The 19,853-nt window shown below is 38.2% G+C and overlaps 1 protein-coding gene across 1 annotated transcript; it reads right to left on the bottom strand.

Moving 5' to 3' along the window:
* Nucleotides 1–14,942: 14,942 nt before the first annotated feature.
* Nucleotides 14,943–16,182, bottom strand: LOC127096217 (F-box/kelch-repeat protein At3g23880-like). Its single transcript, XM_051034814.1, has one exon. It carries the CDS (start codon nt 16,044–16,046, stop codon nt 14,943–14,945), a length of 1,104 nt encoding a protein of 367 aa, XP_050890771.1. The 5' UTR covers nt 16,047–16,182.
* Between the last annotated feature and the right edge of the window lie 3,671 nt (nt 16,183–19,853).

The raw sequence follows: 19,853 nt of genomic DNA, 5'->3' as shown, positions 1-19,853 counted from the left end.
ACAACTGCCCCATGACAAGTAACTGCCAGCCCTTTCCTTAATCGGGCTCAACATCATGCCGGATTCTTATCCACTCAACCTTCTCTAATCAGGACATCAGATGGTAGCATTAATTCCTTCCCATACACCTGTGAGGAAGACACTGCCTCAGTAGATGCACATCCCGAGGTTCAATACCCAGGATACATACTTTATGTTCAGCCACCATCGTTGGTGCAGTCAAATGTGATCCGGGAAGCACTACCTCATTCACCTTACCTTATCCCTTCAGACATCAGAATCCGTTCGGATTCAGGGTCAGGCCCCTCCTCCGGGATCGGTCACTCTCAATCTTTCGATTTGAGTACCTCGAGATGTCCTCATCAGGGACCTCAAACTTCTTTGGTTGATAATCCTCCATGGGTTGTTGGGCGACATAATCAGGCCTTACACTTACTGCTTCTCGGGAGGTACTTTGAACACTGTATTCAATCAACAGCATTTGCCCTCTCGCAACCCATCCGGTCACTGCTAGCTTCTCGAGCACATTCTTGACCAGATCCATTTTGGACATCCACAAGGTGGTATGAACCAGCATACTGTCTCAGTCGGCGAGCAGCCTATGCCAAAGTACATCAAGTTTTCTCGAACAGTGAGTGTATTGTTTCACAGTCGATAAACTTTTTGCTTAGGTAAATTGCATGCTCTTTTCGACAAGACTCGTCATGCTGACACATACACACCTCGTAGACCCCTTGAGGGCTGTCAAGTACCAGATTAACAATTGTTTCTTCCAAGGAAGATATCAGAATCAGAGGTTCCTGCTACTTATTTTTTCTTTCATGCCCCTTGGCAGTCATCATTCCACCTGACCATTTGATTTCTTTTTTTTTTTCGGTTCAGGCGTTTCTAGTATTGTTTTTTCTTTTTTTCTTTTTTTTTTTATTTTTTTTTTTTAGCAGGATCGACCTCGACTCCTCTTTTGTTCACAATAAGCCTCGGCAACTTACCGGACAGCACTCCACAAGTGCACTGGTTCGGACTCAACCTCAGTCTGAGTAGTTTCGATCCGGTCAAACAATTTGCCCCAGATCTACCGGATGCCCCTCTTCCGCTTGGGACTTTGTCATCATGTCATCAACATGGCATTCGCTTTCACGATGAGTCATATCATGAAACAAAGTCACCGTAGCCCTTTGATCCGTGGCACCGGCCCTCTTCTTCACTAGAGGATAGTCTTCTCTCGATGGTAGCTCGTGCCCCACAACATGTGTATTCCACCCCGGTGTATCTTGATGCAATCAGGTGAATATATCAACCTGCTCTTTCAACAGGGCTACCTTTCTGCTCTCGACTTGCCTCTGAAGCGGCCTCAACTTCCATTTCCCCTCTGACCTCGGCGGTACTTGGGATTACAGTCTTGACTTGCTCCTCGTGTGGTTGAATCACCTTCTCCTCTTGTTTCAACAACCTAGCTAATTCCAGCAGATCACAATCTTCTTCGCCTTTTTCTTCGGCATGATAGCTTGGATTGTCGAAGTCATATAGAGGGGTAACCAAATTGTTATCGATGAGATCAGGAGGGTAATCACTTTTGTGGTTGGAACAAGACAAGTTCAAAAGAAAAACGAAAAACATTGCCATTTTTATTTTTTGAAACTGCAAAAAATGAAAGACAGGGAACACCGCTTTTGACCACAAAACATCCATTTATTACTGATGCAAAATGTTGCAAAATGAAACACATGAGATGGCCCTTACAATGGACCAGTACGTTTCGGGCAAAACGTATGGCTTTCATGCAAACAAAATCAAAACACAGAAATACTACACTTCCGGATGAGCGACAATGGTGATTTTGGAGGCTTTCCAATTGCCTGGTACGCACGACTTTATCCACAGCTCGAGCTCGCGGTCGCGGTCGATCTCTTCACTCACTGAACAAGCCTGATCAGAATTCAGCATTCCTGCACTGACGAAGATGTACGGTGGACGACGTCCTCTGTTTGGTCTAGACGGCTCTTGATCTGGATAACCGATCCCAAACATGTCTGCCTTCACCGGTGTTAAGTGGATCCATCAGTTTGGATTTGTTGACCCCAGCAGGTTATCTGAACAGATGAGCTATGTGCACGGTTGAATACTGAAACCTACAAAACAACAAATGGGTTAGTATGACTCACCCATGCAAGGTCTGTCCGTACTAGGAATATTCTGTCCTTTGATTCCGGTTTCACCGAGACAGATAAAATTTTATCAACAACATTCTGACATCTGGATGTCTCTCAACCATAATCTTAATCAAAAAATGGACCCTGAATACGGACAGACATGGGTTGAATGCAGATGAATGCGAAATGAGACCGATGCAAATGCATGAATGCAGGTTACTGTGCCACCAATTCCTCTGAAAACCCATTACTTCTCTGAACCAGTCCCATCTGTGGGACCAAGTCACCATAAATCCAACTTGGGGAGTTCCGAAATAAACGGAACCGGAGATTACATCACTACCATCACAGAAACATCCACTGAACGGATGACAGCCAGATCCTCTGAACAGGTACTCTCAAATTCGACCCGGGGATCCGAAATAAACGGAACCCGCTGATAAACCACGGACAGAACTCCGGCGTCCCAGAAATAAATGTCCACAATTCACAGTCGCCATCAGTACCAAGAGTCACCAACAAGTCACCAACAAGTCAGCAACTGTACCTGTAAAGATCGTTCCCTCCCCACTCACGGGTGTCATCTAGGCCAGGGTAAGGTCGAAAGAAACGCAGGATAAACAACCCTTTCAAGAATATCATCCTGTGCACACCAGATGTATGCACCGATGATACCCCATCAGAATCTGAACTGCTCGTGATGTCAATGTTCCGCTAAGTGGCGCATACCACCCGCTTCCCATGAATCACTCTATTCCTAGGCTTCCTAGATTGCACTCATAGCCTGGGTATTGGGCCTTTTACCTCGAGTAACACCCACCCCAAAACAGAGAGAACACAGCCAGCATAGCAGATGAAAATGAATGAATGCAACCATTAATGCAAACAATACATGCAAACAATAAACAATGAATGCAATAAATAACACAGCAAAAAGCAACCAAAACCCTAACCTAGAGAGCGCTAGGAGAGACTCACTTAGGGAAGATGGACCAGCACAGGTCAACTTCTTAAGTCCCCAGCAGAGTCGCCAGCTGGCGCATTACGCGAAAAACCGGCGGGAAAACAAGAACAACAGAGCCGCCACCGTGCGTTATTTATCCCAAAAGAGGGAAAGGAAACGCTCAGAGTAAACCTGGAAAAAGCATGGTCTCGCGACCAAAGAGAATGGGATCGGGAGTCGGTTATGCGAAGGGAAGGTATTAACACCCAATAAACAAACAAACTACAAAAGCTAGGAGGGACTCGCTTAGGGAAACCGGGTCCCCAGCAGAGTCGCCAGCTGTCGCAACCTGAAAAAATACAGTGTGCGAAAAAACAACCGGCGAAAGAAAATGACAGAAGAGTCGCCACCGTGCGTTATTTATCCCAAAGGAGGGAAAGGAAACGCTCGAAGTAAACCTGAAAAGAGGAAAGGAAAAGACAAGGTCTCGCAACCAAATCTTGGGTTCGGGAGTCGGTTATGCGAAGGGAAGGTATTAGCACCCCTATGCATCCGTAGTACTCTACGGGATCCACTTTTGTAGTTCTTGTCTAAAGGGTGTGAGTTTATCTTGTGCTATTTACTAAAAAAAAGGGTTAAATGAAAATGACTCGCGCGAATGTCGCATCCACTGCATACGTATCTCATCTGAATATGAGAATCAGGGTCTTCGTAGCTCGGCTGACCTATGGGTTGGGGGTAATTGTGCTCGCTAAGACATCGCATCTTATGTGTCGCATTACGCGAAAAACCGGCGGGAAAACAAGAACAACAGAGTCGCCACCGTGCGTTATTTATCCCAAAAGAGGAAAAGGAAACGCTCAGAGTAAACCTGGAAAAAGCATGGTCTCGCGACCAAAGAGAATGGGATCGGGAGTCGGTTATGCGAAGGGAAGGTATTAGCACCCCTACGCATCCGTCGTACTCGACGGGATCCACGCACAATAGGAAGGAAAATGGTTGCTAAAACACTGCTCAAATAAACATCTATACAGGCTGAAAGAGACACAAGAAAACAGACTGAAACTGACTCGGCAGGATATTGCATCCTGGGCCTACTTAGTCTATCAAGCATAGACATCAGAGTCTAAGTAGTTCGGACTGGGGAAACGACACATGCTCGCTAGGATGTCGCATCCTATGCATACGTATCTCCTTTGGACGAAGGAGAATCAGAGCATCCGTAGCTCGGCTGACATGCACACAAACAAACACAGGCAAAGGCAAACGTGGAGCCTGAATGCCAATCACTGGACTTACATCAGCATCCGAACCAAAACACACGCACACTGGAACCCGAATGCCACTCGATGGACTTACATCAGCTTCCAAGCACACAACAAGACACAGGATGTGGAATGCCAATCGCTGGGCTTACATCCACCTCCTAACACCAACACAGGAAGAAGAAGGGTCTCGATTGCAACTAGGGCAAGAGAAAGGGGAGGTCTCAATCGCAACGAGGGCGAGAGAAAAGAATTAGTGTTAGTTGTTAGTCAAACTCGACAAGACATCGCATCTCGTGCCTACGTATCTCATCTGGACATGAGAATCAGAGTTGCCGTAGTTCGGCTAAACTATTCCTGTTGGTTTGTGTTTTTTAAGTGGACAACGTCACTACGCAATCTACCGGATGCTCGACCTTTGGAGACTTACTCACCTGTAGTAGAAGGAGTTGACGTATCCTTAAGAGAGGATAATGTTTGTTTGTGTTTTAGGAAAGCTCAAGCAAGAAAGGAAGTCCTATACGAAGGAACCGTGCTACCTTAATTGACATGCAAACGAGACTACGCGGAGTCTAGAAAACCTAGGGGATACAATCACACCACACAAACGTATACAGCATGAAATAAACACACCAACAAGGGGCTCAAACATCAGGGCTAGGCTTTAGTCGAGGGGTCATATCAACCTCAACAAACAAGCCTCTGTATCGGGGTAAGGTTAGCTCTTAACCTTGCCATTGAAGGGCTAAGGTGAAGCTGATGAAAGGTGAGTGAAGATTAGACTTCACAGCTCTTATCCCTGACCAGGGAGAGCTTCAGACAAAGGAGCGTGGGTCCAGAATGGAGGGACCCTTCTACGCTCAAGACTCTGACTCGATTGTGCAACAGCACAAGATCTTGGGTTTGTGTCCCAATGCATCAACACACAGCCGTGTGAGCAGAGGGACGACTCAACAGAATAGCGGGGGATAGATTGCATATCCCTTGGGTTCCGCCAATTGCCTCATAGAGGTCTTCACCTGCTTGGGCACAAATGTAAACAACCACAAACATCGCCTCTTAAGGAGGACTTCAGACAGTTGCCTGGCCAAGTAACAGGCCAGGTCTTCCAGACTACATGAAGAATAGAAGTCCTACCTCAATTGGTTTAAAAACCAAGCAGCAGCAAGCAAGTTCTTAAAGAACTGTAAGCAACTAAATGTACCTGAAATCAATTAAGTATCATCAGTACTCAGACAAACCAACAATAAACAGCAAATTGTTAATCAGTTAATCTGTACAAAGCAACACAAGTTAATGCACACAAGTGCAAGCTATAAGCTCAAGCTCAAGCATCAATCCCTACAAAACAAAGACATGTTAGTGGACAACATCAAACAAATTCAATTTTCAATTTCCATTTCTCTCCTTAAGCCTTTTGCACTTTTAACCTGAAAATCCAAACCAAATGTGAGAAACTAGACCACTAGGCCAAGCCTAGGGTCCAAAAGGGAAAAAAGTTAAAACAGCAAGTGAAACATGATCAAAACCAAGATTAATCAAATACAAAGAGAATCCAATTGGTCTCATGTCTAAACCATACACCAAATTAATTTCATGCACAAATTAGATCAAGCTAGGCAATTATGAGTCATATAGGAACAACCAGAATGATCACATCCAAAAAAATATCAAAACAGCATAATAAATTCCACAAAAATTATATCCTAAACAGAACATGTTCAACAAGCAGCATATCAATTTTCATGCATTTTGGACTAGTGGAGCTATGTCAATTAAATCAACATGTTAAGGCATGCAAAAACACAACCAAATTGGGTCACCAAATGAGTATCAACTTCAATCAATGGTAAAACAGTGATATCAAATTAGAAATGAGTGGGACCAAAGCCAAATCAAAGCTATACATGTTAGGAAGCAATCCACCAAATTTCATATTCATAGGATAAGGGATGAGTATTTTACAAGACATGTAAATTTGCTACTCAAGAAACAATCCAAAATTGCTAAACAGCAATCAAAAATCCAAATCAATTAGAAAATGGATCAATTAAGTCCACAAAAATTCAGGATGAAACCTAACATATACATTGTATCTCATGCAAAAAATCAGGGCCATTGGCCTAAGGGAAGCATGGAAAAATAATTCATGAACTTAGCATAGCATAGTGTGATACAAATTGTCACACTCAAATTAAATAAATCATATCTAACAAACCAGAGGTCAAAAAATCACAAATGATATATCAAAATCTCCAGGAATGTGTCAAGAGTCACCATATGAAATTTCATTAATTTTGGATAATGTATGAGTATTTGGTGATTAAAATGGCAAAACATACAATCATGTCACACATGTCAAAGATCAATATACCATTCCAAAATTTTACCAGGCACAACTTACACTACTATGCCTAAAAAAAAGTAGACAAAATTTGGAAACTAACAAAAAAAATCCCACCTAATTTGGACTAATATTGAATTTCTTATGAATTTTATAAGTTTGTTAAATTTATTGAATATTTATTTAATGGTATACGAATTAATTTGGATTAATTGGATTAATGTTATAATGAGTTAATGGTACTGTAGCATTTTTATGATGTGGCGCTGTGTGGATGGATGAATTAAGTGGGAAACACATTTTTTGAAAGTGCCATGCCAATGACGGATCTGCACGGGATTTTCGCCCAGAATTCACGCAGCTTCCACACCGTTCTTCATGTTCATCGCGCCAGCATCGGTTATGAGCGAACCTCAACCAAACTGCACAAGCCGTATACCAAACTCTTCCTCTTGCAACGTAGATCAAGGATATGTCCATGGAATCGTCTAAAGATTAACGTACAAAAAGATCTAATCGAAAGAAGTTTCACACGCAAATATTCGGATCAACATATCTAGCTCAATACTTAACAGAATCGCGCGATTCAAACGGCAGAATGATCTATGTTCAACGATCTATCTAAGCCATGCATTGATTTCACGAATTATAGATTTCGAAAAATCACCTTCTTGAAGTGCAGCCGTGAAATCCTCGTGTTTTTGGATCCGATTCTTGCAAACAGATGAAGGATGATGATTATGAAGGTGATTGGTGAAGAATTCTTAGCTCAAAGATGCACGAAGAAGTGTAAATTCGCAGCTGCCATGGAAGTGTGATACTTTCAACAGTGGAGTTTTTGATCGGTTCTTCCTTCAATTCTTGAAAACAGAACTCGAATATTACTTGCACACGAAGAATCAATGGAAAAAAGGCAAGAGCAATGAAGAAATTCTTGAAAAAATTGATGAAAAGTGTTATGTGAAAAATGGAGAAAGTGAGAGAATTTGAGAGTTTTTTGGATGAATCTGAAAAAAATGATTATTGGTCCATGATTACAGTTACAATTATCTATTTATACCTCTCCCTAATCCAAAATTAATTAAGATTAAGCAAAATTGGAGAATTAGTGTTAATGTGCAATTTTCAAGTATGTGGCCAAAATGCCCTTCCTTAATGCATGCTGATTTTTCTGTCTAACTTTGGTTCAAACAAGTCACAAATGATATTTAGAAATTGTTGCAAAAAGTCCCATGCCAAAATTCCAAATATTTTGAAAGTTGGACCATTTTGCCCTTGGATTTTAATTAGTGCACTTGAAAAATGGCCTTTTTATGTGAATGCTTTTGGAAAAATGTGGTGATGGATTATGAAAGTACACATTAAATGTGATTTTCTCAAAGAAGAACCATCCAATTTGGCCACTCCATGTGCAAGTTATGCCACTTTGATTTCGGGCATTTTTGGAAAATGACTGGACCATATCTTGCTAACCACACATGGGAATTTCAAGTTCTTGGACTTTTTGGAATGGTGAGATCAAGATCTCCAACTTTCATGTTGGACCAAATTCCATTTGAAGCTTGTATGATGAAGTTATTTTGAGGAGAAAAAGTTTCCATTTTGGGCAGCTGAAATTACAGGTCACCTGCCATTTTAGGAAACTTCTGATCTGACCTCCAAATCTTCAACCTTGGTCTTTGATATGTCAAATGAGACTTGTATGGACATGAATGAGGCCCTTCAAACCATCTCACACCTTCCAATCCATAAAATCAGGCACAGTTGACCACCGTTGACTTTCTAGGGTTTCTGGTTGACTGAACAATGACTGATGACTTCTGAGCATCCAATCTTTGGCCAAATCACTTCACAATGATCCTTAGACCATATGAGCTTGATAAATCCACCCTAGGGCTTTGTCTCAATGAAAATGGCACTTGCTTGCTTGATTGACTGATTCTCCTGATCAGTTTGACCCAATTGGTCAGCTGAGCTTGCACTTGGGCAAATGGACAATGCAATGTTATGCAGTGGCCTATGTTATGTTATGACCTAATATGAAATGAATGTACAAAATGGTAGGGTGAAAATTTGAGGTGCTACATTATGCCTACGCATCTCATCTGGAATGAGAATCAGAGCAAACCGTAGTTCGGCTAACTACGGGGTTAAGGATTGGGTTTTGGACGAACGACGTCACTACGCAATCTACCGGATGCTCGACCTTTGGAGACTTACTCGTCTATAGTAGAAGGAGTAAATGTGTTAGGAGAAGAAAAATCAATGAGTTGGTAGGGTTAGGGATGCTCAGGCAAAAGGGAAATCCTAGACGAAGGAACCTACATAAAGTAAACACACAAAACATTGCCTCCTATCGAGGTCTTCCAGCTAAGAAAGCGGTAAAATGCGGGAAAAATGTAAAAGTACCACACGGATGAAGATCCGAGGTAACAGCAATTAAAGGAATGATAAACCCTGAGATCCTTCCAAGCTAACACCATCAAAGAAAGTGAGTCAGTACAGGTAATCGGAATGAAACCTCCAGGCGGTATTCCACAAATAAAGTGGAACACCAGGCAAACCATCTCTGCAAGAGTCATATGAGCCCTCACAAAACAAAACTCAACAAACAGGTTAGAGAAACAAAATAGGGTAACCAAGAGTTGCCCCCAAATCAAAATTTAACCACATGAGTCATGCCATTAAAATTCACAAAAAGCTCACAAAAAGCAACCAATGGTAGGAGGCCTAAACCTCTTGTCAAACACATGCATCAAAAGGGTATCAAATTCACCCATAATACCTCATACATTTAGAGCATTCAAATTAAAGGCATAAAGATGATGGATATAGGGCAAACCTGATTGGAGAGATCGGTTGAAATCAAATGGCACGGCTGGATTTGCAAACCAATGTTAGGGTTTGCTTGAGCTGAAAGTGTGTGAGTCAGAATGAACCTTTCAGAGTTGCCGGGAGGTTGCTCTGAACTCTTCTCTCACTATCTTTTTCCCCAGGGTTCTTCTCTCACTATCTTTTTCCAAGACAGGGTAATAGGAATAAAATGAAATTTTGTTTCACTGAAACTCTGAATTTATAACCTGATTTTTGTGGACCTGTGGGCTCAAATGAGAGAGGTCCAAGTCCAAGATTTTTTCTTTTATTTATTTATTTATTCATTATTTATTTTTTTTATTTTTTTTTTCGTTTTCCGTTTTTTTTATATTTTTTTAAAAAAAATATTCTGATTGCCATGATGAAATGCAAATGCTAAATGACTTAAAAATGAATGCATGAATGAGGTTTAAAGCGTATGCTTCCAGGAAAAATGAAGGGTAAATTTTGGGGTATTACAGTAAGGTACCACGCGCTTAAGTGATTTTGGGATATTATAAGATATGAGCCACATACACTTAAGTGAGTTTTTTAGCTTGCAGCCCACACAAGTGGTTATATAAATAGAACCCTTGTGTAGAAGCATTAGTGCAGTTGCAATTTCGTTTTTCTCTCTTTCTCTCTCTCACTCAAAACCTTCATTCGTAGTAGCTAGCACTGAGATTGAAGGAATCCGTTCGTGTGGACTGAGTAGAGGCGTTGTCATCGTTCAACGTTCGTGATCGCTCCGTAGATCTGCATCAAAGGTTACAATCGCCACAAGAGGTAACGATTCTATCACTGATCATGCCCATTCGTAAGGATCACTAAAGAAGAAATTTTTAATTCCGCTGCGTTTTGGATCGCTCTTCTCCTTCGTATTATATGTTGACTCGCGAAAAAGCATACTTGTGAGATTAATTTAGGGAATTTATTGAAAAAGAGGATTTCTCTAGTGTGTGTTTGAAAGTGGTAATTACTTGTGGTTTAGTGCTTCTTAAGAAGACATTACATGTAGTTTGAAAGTAATATTTGGTCATGAATTCAGCTTTTTCTCCTTGGAATAAGTATTTGTCTTAATTATTTATATTAGGAGTGAAAATCTAGTTAACAATTTAGTTAGTGAAGTATTTGAGTTACTTAAGTGAAACATAGTTAATTTAATTTTTCTTTTGAGGGGGGGGGGGGGGGGGCTAGATACCAACTGAATTTTTCTTTTGAAACATAGTTATTGAAGTATTTATATTTTTCTTGAGATAATTTTATAACTTTAAAATATACCTGCTGAGATGGAGTAAACTAAGAGCAGATTTATCAAGTCCTACTTTTTGAGCTTGATGCAATCCGAAACGTAACCATTCTACATGGATTTTAATAATTTTGTTTAGTAATATTTTTTATTAGCTAGTAAAAATTAAATTCAAATTGTTGTTGCAACAAAGACCTTATGGATTGACAATTAGTGTGATAGAATTAATTACATATGGAGTTTTGCGATGTAGCTCAAACATGTGGATTCTGCAGTTGATATTTTAAAGCAAAATAACACAGAGTTGAGTTTGTAGCAACTTTGGTGGATCAATTGCATGTGATTTTTTATTACTAGAGAATAAGAAATGTGGAATAATTTTGTCTAAAAACAACACTCAATATATTTGTGTAACTTAGTAAGTGTTTATGATATTGGGTAGGCTAAAATGGCATATTCTAGTAGTGTTACACGTTCACTTTTTCAAGTTTGCTAAAAAATGCAGTAAGTTTTCATGTCCGGGAAAGTTTAGTAGTATAGATTTGGCTTGGAGTTTAAGTAAACTTTGATGTGAAAATAAAGAAACTACTAATTATAGTTTTTCTCTAGTCGCATATCATTCAAATTCACAGTGAAAAAAAACAGATGCTTAGTTTGTAGCTTCTCCCAAATCACGGCAAAATTGCGCTTCAATGTGACAAGCTACAAATTTTTAGCTAAGGAATACACACGTGACATTATAAAAAGGATAGAATTAGAAACTATAAACAATATATAACTCTGTAGTATTTTCAAATCCATGAATAATCATAATTAATCAACAAGTACAGTTTGTATAATAAACTGTTGAAACATGAAACAGAGAAATTCATAGTAAGCTTCAACTTAATAAGAATGGAGTAAAAAGCCAAAAACATTGATTTCTATTATGAACAATTGATGGAGCAATGTCAAGCCTAGGCTCAAAGCAAAAACCAGAGAAAACCTATAGAAAGGATATACAACATGAAACGAAAACACACTAATATTTATTAATTCATGATAAATTTACCTTTTCACAATTTTAGTTTTTTCCCGTGAGTTATTTTAGTAAGTTCTATGGTTATCTAATCAGAATCCCCGTATGATCTCTTTTAATTTTAATTTCTTTTATTTTTAAGCACTTTGTCCTTCCATCCTAATAATAATAAATTTGTTTTCCATCTCTTCCTCTAACTATTATTTCCACTTTAATATTAAAAATTTTTATTTTTTTATTTAGATGCCAATAAATTTTTATCATGCATTTATTTAATATGTAAAGTTAGAGTTTCATTTTAATTACATTTGTTTTTTTCTTTTATTTCTCTTTAATAAATGAAAGTTGGTTGATTTTTTTTGTTTATTTGATATTTTATTTTAAAAAATGAGGTTATGTTTGTTTGGTGGTTCCTGCTACAATGTTGAGATAATTATTTTTATCATAAACTATAAAGCATGAGTTGCAGAAACAAAACAAAACAAGGAAGGTAGCCTCCCTCCATCAATGCTCTTCCATGATCCTCTCAAAATGCAAAATCAGAAAAAATCAAACATCCTCCTTTCATACAATCAAAACACAACAAAAAGCGGCCAATGAAGGAGGAAAACAAAACTACCGTTTATGGAGGAAGAAGAAAAAAGGTGTCGGTGGTTATGTGGATGACGGAGGAGTCGTCTTGATGTTGTCGTTGTTGGTTTGTCTCGAGGTCGGAGTGTGTTGTGATGAATGGTTGTAGTACGGTGGCTTTGTGGTGTTGTTCTTGGTTTTAAGGAGGTTGGCACGATGATGTTTGTTTATTCCGACGATGGAGATAGTAGAGGTTGAAGGAGAATGTAATTGTAGGAGATGTGTTGTTGTGGTGTTGATGTTGGTGGTTTGCGTTGGCCAATGAAGGTGGCTAAAGCGTGATACGGCTTGGTGTTATTTAAGATAGATGCAATGAGTGCTGTTTGTGGTGATTATTCAAGATGAAGGAGTGTTTGTAGATTGTGGTTTTGGTTGAGTGAAAGTGCGGTGTGTAGAAGAAGATGAACAATAAAGTCGCAGGTGAGTTACGACTATGACATAAACGGAAAAAGAGGTTTAGTTGTGTTGATGTAGAAGGTGGTGGCTTGATGTCTCACATGGAGTGGTGGTTGTTTTTTTATGGTTTAGAGGTTTTGAAGAAATTTGTTGTTGACAATGGTGTGGCAATATATGGGAGTTGTGTATGTGTATGGAAGAAAAGAGATGAGCTTGAAGATGTTGATGGAGGAAAATAGTTATTGTACATGAAGAAAAATTGAAGATGATGTATTATTGGTTAATCCATGGAAAAGAAAAAGAACTTTTTGAAAGATATGAAGAGGAGAGATCTTTTAAGTGTGTCTTTCTGGAAATCCATCTTTCCAGTTTTCCATTACTGTTTTCAAATGAAAATGAGTCAGATCCGAAAATATATGGCGGCGGCTGTGTGTTAGTGATAGGGTCCCCTCTCAAGTTTCAGCATATCAGTTGGTATATATTATACATATCAGATTAGGGTTTTAAGTTTCAATATCCCACAAATTTTCTTTAAGAATTCAAAATGAGTTTTAAATAAAATAAAACAACAATAAAAATAAGTAAAATAAAATTGGAATGGAGTTATCAAAAATCCTATTATTTATTTAAAATATATTGATAAAATAAAAAAAATAAAAGGGTTCAAAATGAATGAAAAGTCGAGTGAAAAAGTGTCCGAAAAATTAAAATAAACGTACCAAAATGATCAGTGTGAAATAAAATTCTTGAAAACATACTTGTTTTGATCAAATTTTGAAATAAAAAATTATTAGTTAAAAGGTTCAGGCTGATCAAAATGCGACAGAAAAAGTAATCGAAAAATTAAAACGAGCACGTCTGTGCGAACAGTAGATTAATAAAATTGACGCCTGCATGCTCAACTTTGAAATTTTTTGTTCGATAATTTTACGTACATTTGAGAATTAATTTAACCGGTCTGTCTGTAAATTCAAAAAATTATTCTAGTTGACATTTTCGATATTATGCGAGGTGAAATGCATGTTATGCATATAATGCTAATGTCATGATTAATGTATCGATTCGATGATTCATGATCAAAATTGGGGTATGACATCGAGGATTGACCTCTCCTCCCCCTGGTCGAAGTACTTATGTTCTTCTTGTTGACGAACATCATCTTGGCGATCTTCCTCTTCACCGTTTTTTTGGAGGGATTCCTTGATCTTGTGACACCCTGGTGATGGAGGAGATGTATTGGTGTTTCCCTTTATATCCTTCTTCTTCTCCATTACTATTATCTCTGTCGTTGGCCTTAAGGATAACTTCGACAAGATGATCGTTCCCTCTGGGGGATCGCCTCTTCTTTGGAGAGTCTTCCTGATCTATCTTATTCCCTAGTATCCTCAGCTAATTGTCTATTCTTAACGTATCTCTCAATCACATCTTTCAGTTAGATGCAATCGTTTGTGTTATAGTCGTGACTTTTTTGGAAACCACGGTATTTGAACTTGTCTGTCCGAAAAGACTCTTTGATTGTATATAAGTTTATGATATATGCTTCTTTGAACTTTGGGTTCACATATTCCTTTCATGGAAATTTCAGTGGCTAATGATTAGGGATGCATATGCATATCTAATAATATGTCTATCTTTCAATAAAAATAAGATATTTTGGTACCATAATTGTCTTAAATCTAGGACAATATTTCCTTACATTAAATAGGATTTGTAATGAGCTTTTAGGATTGAGACAAAAGCCCAACTTTCACCTTTCAGCATTGTTACAATGGCCGATTTCCAGCTTTGCATGAAGAGTGTTCATTAAGGCCATAGGAGTGAGTATTAAGGGAAAAATGTCATTTTTCTTTTAATTAATTAAATTAATTAATTAAACCTCTTTTCTTATCAATTTTTATTAGTCAGTAGACTTTATATTTTATTCATTTGCTCTTCTTTTCAGTAATGTAAAAAAGAACATCTCATAATAATGAAGTTCACATGGTTTACAAGTTCTACTAAATAGAATAAAAAAATAAGACCCTACAATAGTTTCTGAGTTCTATTAAATAGCATAAAAAGAAGATCTCTCCAAATATTATTTCTGAAACAAACTCAGTTACATTTTTTCAAGCATGGCACTGATACCAAACTGTCACAATGAATATGTGGAAAGAAACCTAGTTTCATAACTATCAAGGGATCCAAGGCAACACCATTATTTGAGTTATAAAGAATAAGCTGGTCATCCATCATTACCATTAGAACACCATTTTTTGAAATGAACAAGGGCTCAACCAAACAAGGTCGGTTCCGGATGAGCTTGTCATAAGAAACAATGATGAACTTAGTCCATGACTTAACATCTCCATACTCTTTCATCATCCACACAACCCAATACAAATTTTCACACTCAGACACACACAGACAATCACTCAAAACAGACATTGCACGATATGTGTAGTCATTGTTGTGACCATAATTTTGAGGTAACAACAGTTCCATGTAAGTCTCCTTCTCAATATCAAAGGAAACAAATGTGTTTTTATTACAAAGTAAAAAATTCAGAGTGCCACTCACAAATTTTCCAAAAACCTTATGTATATCATACGGCAAATTGGGAATTGTTCTCCAGGAGTCATCTTGACCAAAGGTATATATTTTGGTAAAAATTTGATGATCATGTTTCTTACATCGTACAACTAGTAGCACCTTGTACTTGTCATTAACTTGATCATATGCAAAGCCGCAGTGCATGATGAGCCAATCTTGTGAAACAGGTACTGAAGATATTTTGGATATCAACCGGAGACAAGGATTGCACAGTCTGACACAATAACGAGGAAAGCTATCAAGCAGACACAAGAGTCCGTTGCATGAACCTATAATAATACAATCTATCTTTTCATCCTTGTAGCTTAAGGTAACAGGTTTAACAGCGGTTGTTGTTGGATTTTGGAATAAAGGCTTCAAAGGGTAGGATACAATTTCCCAGGGTGGTTTCCGATAGGAAAACACCAATTGTTGGTTGGTCATGGTTGGATCCGAAGTTGAGATTCGAAGATGGTTTTTTGCGAATTGGGAATCGGAGATTAGAGTTTTCCATGATTTGCAGACACATTTAAATTGAAGGAGGGACTTCACCGGAAGCCTCAGCAGGATGTCGCTGACGAGTTCTTCCGGCAAGTCAGGCAATTGAATGGCGGCTGTTTCTAGCATCTTTCCGAAAAGGGTCAGTCGGTGTGGTTAGGGTTTCAAATCCTAATGAGCTGCTCTTTCAATCTTATGCCAAACTGGATATCTGGGCTCCTTCATCTCCTTTGCGGATAAGGCCCGCTTCTTTTCTTTAATGATAGGTAGGAAATTTATTTTAGATTAAGTGATTTTAAATATTCAATATAAAATTCTTATGATAGTATTTTTATAATTGTTTCTTGTTATTAATTTACAATTTATACAATTATCTAAAAAATTATAGATATAATTTTAAGTATTTTTAATTTGATTGAAGACTCGTACAATCTAAATAAAATTAGTTCAAAATAATCAATATTATTACTATGTTTGAATTTGATACTCCCCAATTATAGGATTAGGCGTTGTCTATAGTGTCCGAGCATATAAGTCTCTTAAGTGAGAGGTTGGAAAAAAATGGTATTTTTTTCTGTGCTCAAATATTTAGTGGTGGTTTTAAACCGTTATTAAATGTTAATATTTTTCTTTTCATTTTAATAATTTAGTGGCGATTTTAAACCGACGCAAAATTTCATATTTTTTTTGTTTTTAATCTTTTAGTGGCGATTTTAAATCATCAAAAAATAATCACTGAAATTTTGCGTCGGTTTAAAAACACCGCTAAATTATTAAAAATGAAAAAGAAAATATACTAACATTTTGTGGCGGTTAAAACCGCCGCTAAATGTTTGAACACAGGAAAGAAGTGCTATTTTTTTTTCCGATTTCTCACATTAGAGACCTATGATGCTCGCGCACCATAGTCAGCGCCATCAGTTTATAGTGATCATTGTCATGGTTATAAATGAAATGAAAAAAAAAACTTTAACAAGGAATCTACCTGACATCCTACGTATGTACTTGCAACCCCTAAGAATACATGTGTGTTTAGCGAGCAAGGAATCTACCTGACATCCTACGTATGTACTTGCAACCCCTAAGAATACAGGTGTGTTTAGCGAGCAAAGGGGCAACATCGCTAAACCAAGAAACACAGGCACACTTAGCGAGCAAAGGCGGTTCAAAGACTTCGGGATTAAGCTACTTCAAGGTGAAGGAAAAGGTTGGTGGTTAAGCAAGCTTGGGCGATTCGCTTAGTGAGTCGGTTCCATTTGGCTTAAGTGGCCAAACATAATTCATTGTCATGAGATGAACATTCGTCACAAAGAAAATCACAAAACACACGAGTGGATTCCATTTTACTGTGGAAACATGGTGCCATGAACTATGTTTCACACACAAGTTTCAGGTCACCAAACCATTCATGTTTCAATCTGGGACCACCTGCGCATGTGCAAACCTTTTGTGACTCCAAAATACGTGCAAACAAGTCTTAAACGACCTTATTTCATGACCAATTCACAGTTTTCATCCCTCACTTCACACGGGTGCAGAATTGAGAAAATTCAACCCTAGTTCACACGATTTGGCCTTCATTTCACAGGTACTTGGATCCCATCTTATTCCCTATAAGTAGAGGAAGATTTTGCTTTCATTTGCAAGCTTTGAAAGCCAAAGAAACTCTGAAACCATTTGCATCTGACACCTCAAAAACAAGTTAACCATTTCTTCCATTCAAGATCTTTTTGCTTCGAATCTTCACTTAGAACCACTCATCAGCACCTTCTGAAGATGTTTGAAGCATTGCCTTGGTTTGAAGCTCTATGTAACCAGACTTCCAAATCCATCATTGTTGACCTTCGAAACTTCACAACTAGAAAGGTAGTTGCGAGTTAAATTCTTGAGCAAACAAGTTACCATACTATTCACCTTACTTCACTCATCAAAAGTCCTCTCCTACCTGTAATACCCCAAAATTTACCCTTCATTTTTCTTGGAAGTATGGGATTGTGTCTTACATTTCATTAGCATCATACTAGGTCATACTCATTGCATACTGCATTAGTGATTTGGAAATCTGGGTTTGATTGATCACTCCTTAGCAAAAGGAGCCCACACAAAGCAAGACTGAGAATTGGACTTCATTTTCTATGTATACAAGTCTCAAAGGTCTCAAGGAGTTTCATATGTCTTATTATGGTCCTCAGTTCATCAGTGGAAGATTCAGAGCTCTCAGAGTGTGCATATGGATTTAATCAGAAATCAGGGTTTCATGGCTATCCACAATAGGCAAGGTTTGGTTGGAAGTAGAGGGTCTCATTCATGTCATGATCATAGAGGCATCTTGGCCTAAGAAGATCCACAATTATCACAGAAAGATCCATTGGCAGTCAGTGCAATCAGTTCCTGATCAGTTTTGCCCTAAAACTAGGGTTTGGCATAAAATCGGTTTATTTCTGATTCCTGGGGTGAAACTAATTTCCATGGCTCTTCATATATCCACAAGGGTCTACATACAAAAAATCAGCTCTTTATTTGAGTTAGAGGTGCTTCAATTGATCAATGGAATCTGGAATCAGACAGATTGGGAAAAGTCAATTGTAGGGCCAGAAAAGTCAATTCCTGACCTTTTGAAAGTGGAATCTCAAAATTCATGCCTAAGGGAGCCTACATGTGAAATTTTATCAAGGTTGGATCATGGATTCATCATTTAATCAGGAATTGGAAAAGTTACCAAATTTGGAAATAGTTGACTTTCCATTTAAGGCAAGTTTTTATGGTTTTTGCGCCCACTTTAAGCCTATATTCCATCACGATTCAAGCTCCATTTGAAAATTTCTCCAACATAAAAGTTGTTCCTCTTGTTCCAAGCTTTCTAGAGATATAAAGTTTGTTTCGTTTGGATTAAAATTGAGAAAGTTATGCTTAGTCAAAGTGGGACATTATTTTAGGACACTTAGAAAATTTTCGAAGTCCAAAATTTGCAAAATTTGTCAAGACTTATGGGCCAGATTTCTTGCACTTCAAGGCATCTTTTGAAAATACTTTATTCATGACAGTTGTACCTTGCTATGTCCTCTTTCACATCCTTTTGCAATCACCCCATTTGGAGCATTGGTTTGAAAGATACACTCATCTAAAGTTGGTATCATAGACTGAATTTTTTGACAGCATTTAGGCCAAACTGGCCCAACCATTTTGCAGCTATGGAACCTGAACTTTATGGCCATTTTTCACCTCTTTCCACTCATCATTTCAACTTGTGTTCAACATGAAAGATGTTAAGCTCCATACCCTCTTTCTACTGTTTGCATTGCCTTTCCATTTGGACATGTATTCATCAAGATACAAAGCCTCAAAGTCACCATGTTGGACTGTTTTTGTGCTGCACAAGAAAACCAAGTCAGACCACAAAACCAACCAACACACTTTTTACCTAATTTGGCCATTTGCTTTTGGTTCACTCACTTAAGTTTAGCCACAATTAGATCTTCTAATACACCTCACTTTTGGCACATGTTGCACATAATCAAAACCAACATTCCAAGCCCATTATGACACATTAGACCTACATATTTAAAGTTTAGAAACCCTAATCTGAAGAGGGTGGTGGCTGTGATATTTTGAGCAAGCAAGGCAAGAGGAAAAGACCAAGTTTCATCCCATTCCGTTTTTACAAGTTTCTTGAAATTTCAAAGCTTCCATTTTTCTTCCATCCTCTCTAACATCAAGAGGCAGTGGACCTTGCATCCATTAGGTAAGCTCTAATCCATTCTCTTCCATGGCTTTGTTCATTTTATTCCATGCTTGTTCATTTCTATTTTCATGCTTACCATGCTTACTTCTCATTGTTGTCCACTATGCCATGCTTGTTTCTTGCTAGTTATTTTTATGTTAACAATATGCTTTGCATGCTTATAAAGTCCTCACCATGAGACATTATTTTTGAAC

The sequence above is a fragment of the Lathyrus oleraceus genome, chromosome 6 (assembly GCF_024323335.1).
Source record: "Lathyrus oleraceus cultivar Zhongwan6 chromosome 6, CAAS_Psat_ZW6_1.0, whole genome shotgun sequence".
Lineage (NCBI taxonomy): Eukaryota > Viridiplantae > Streptophyta > Magnoliopsida > Fabales > Fabaceae > Lathyrus > Lathyrus oleraceus.
Note: the sequence above shows the minus strand (reverse complement) of the source record. Positions and strands in the feature narration are given on the sequence as shown.

Coding starts and splice junctions, on each gene's coding strand:
- LOC127096217 (XM_051034814.1), bottom strand. CDS start 16,046: ATGCTAGAAACAGCCGCCATTCAATTGCCTGACTTGCCGGAAGAACTC.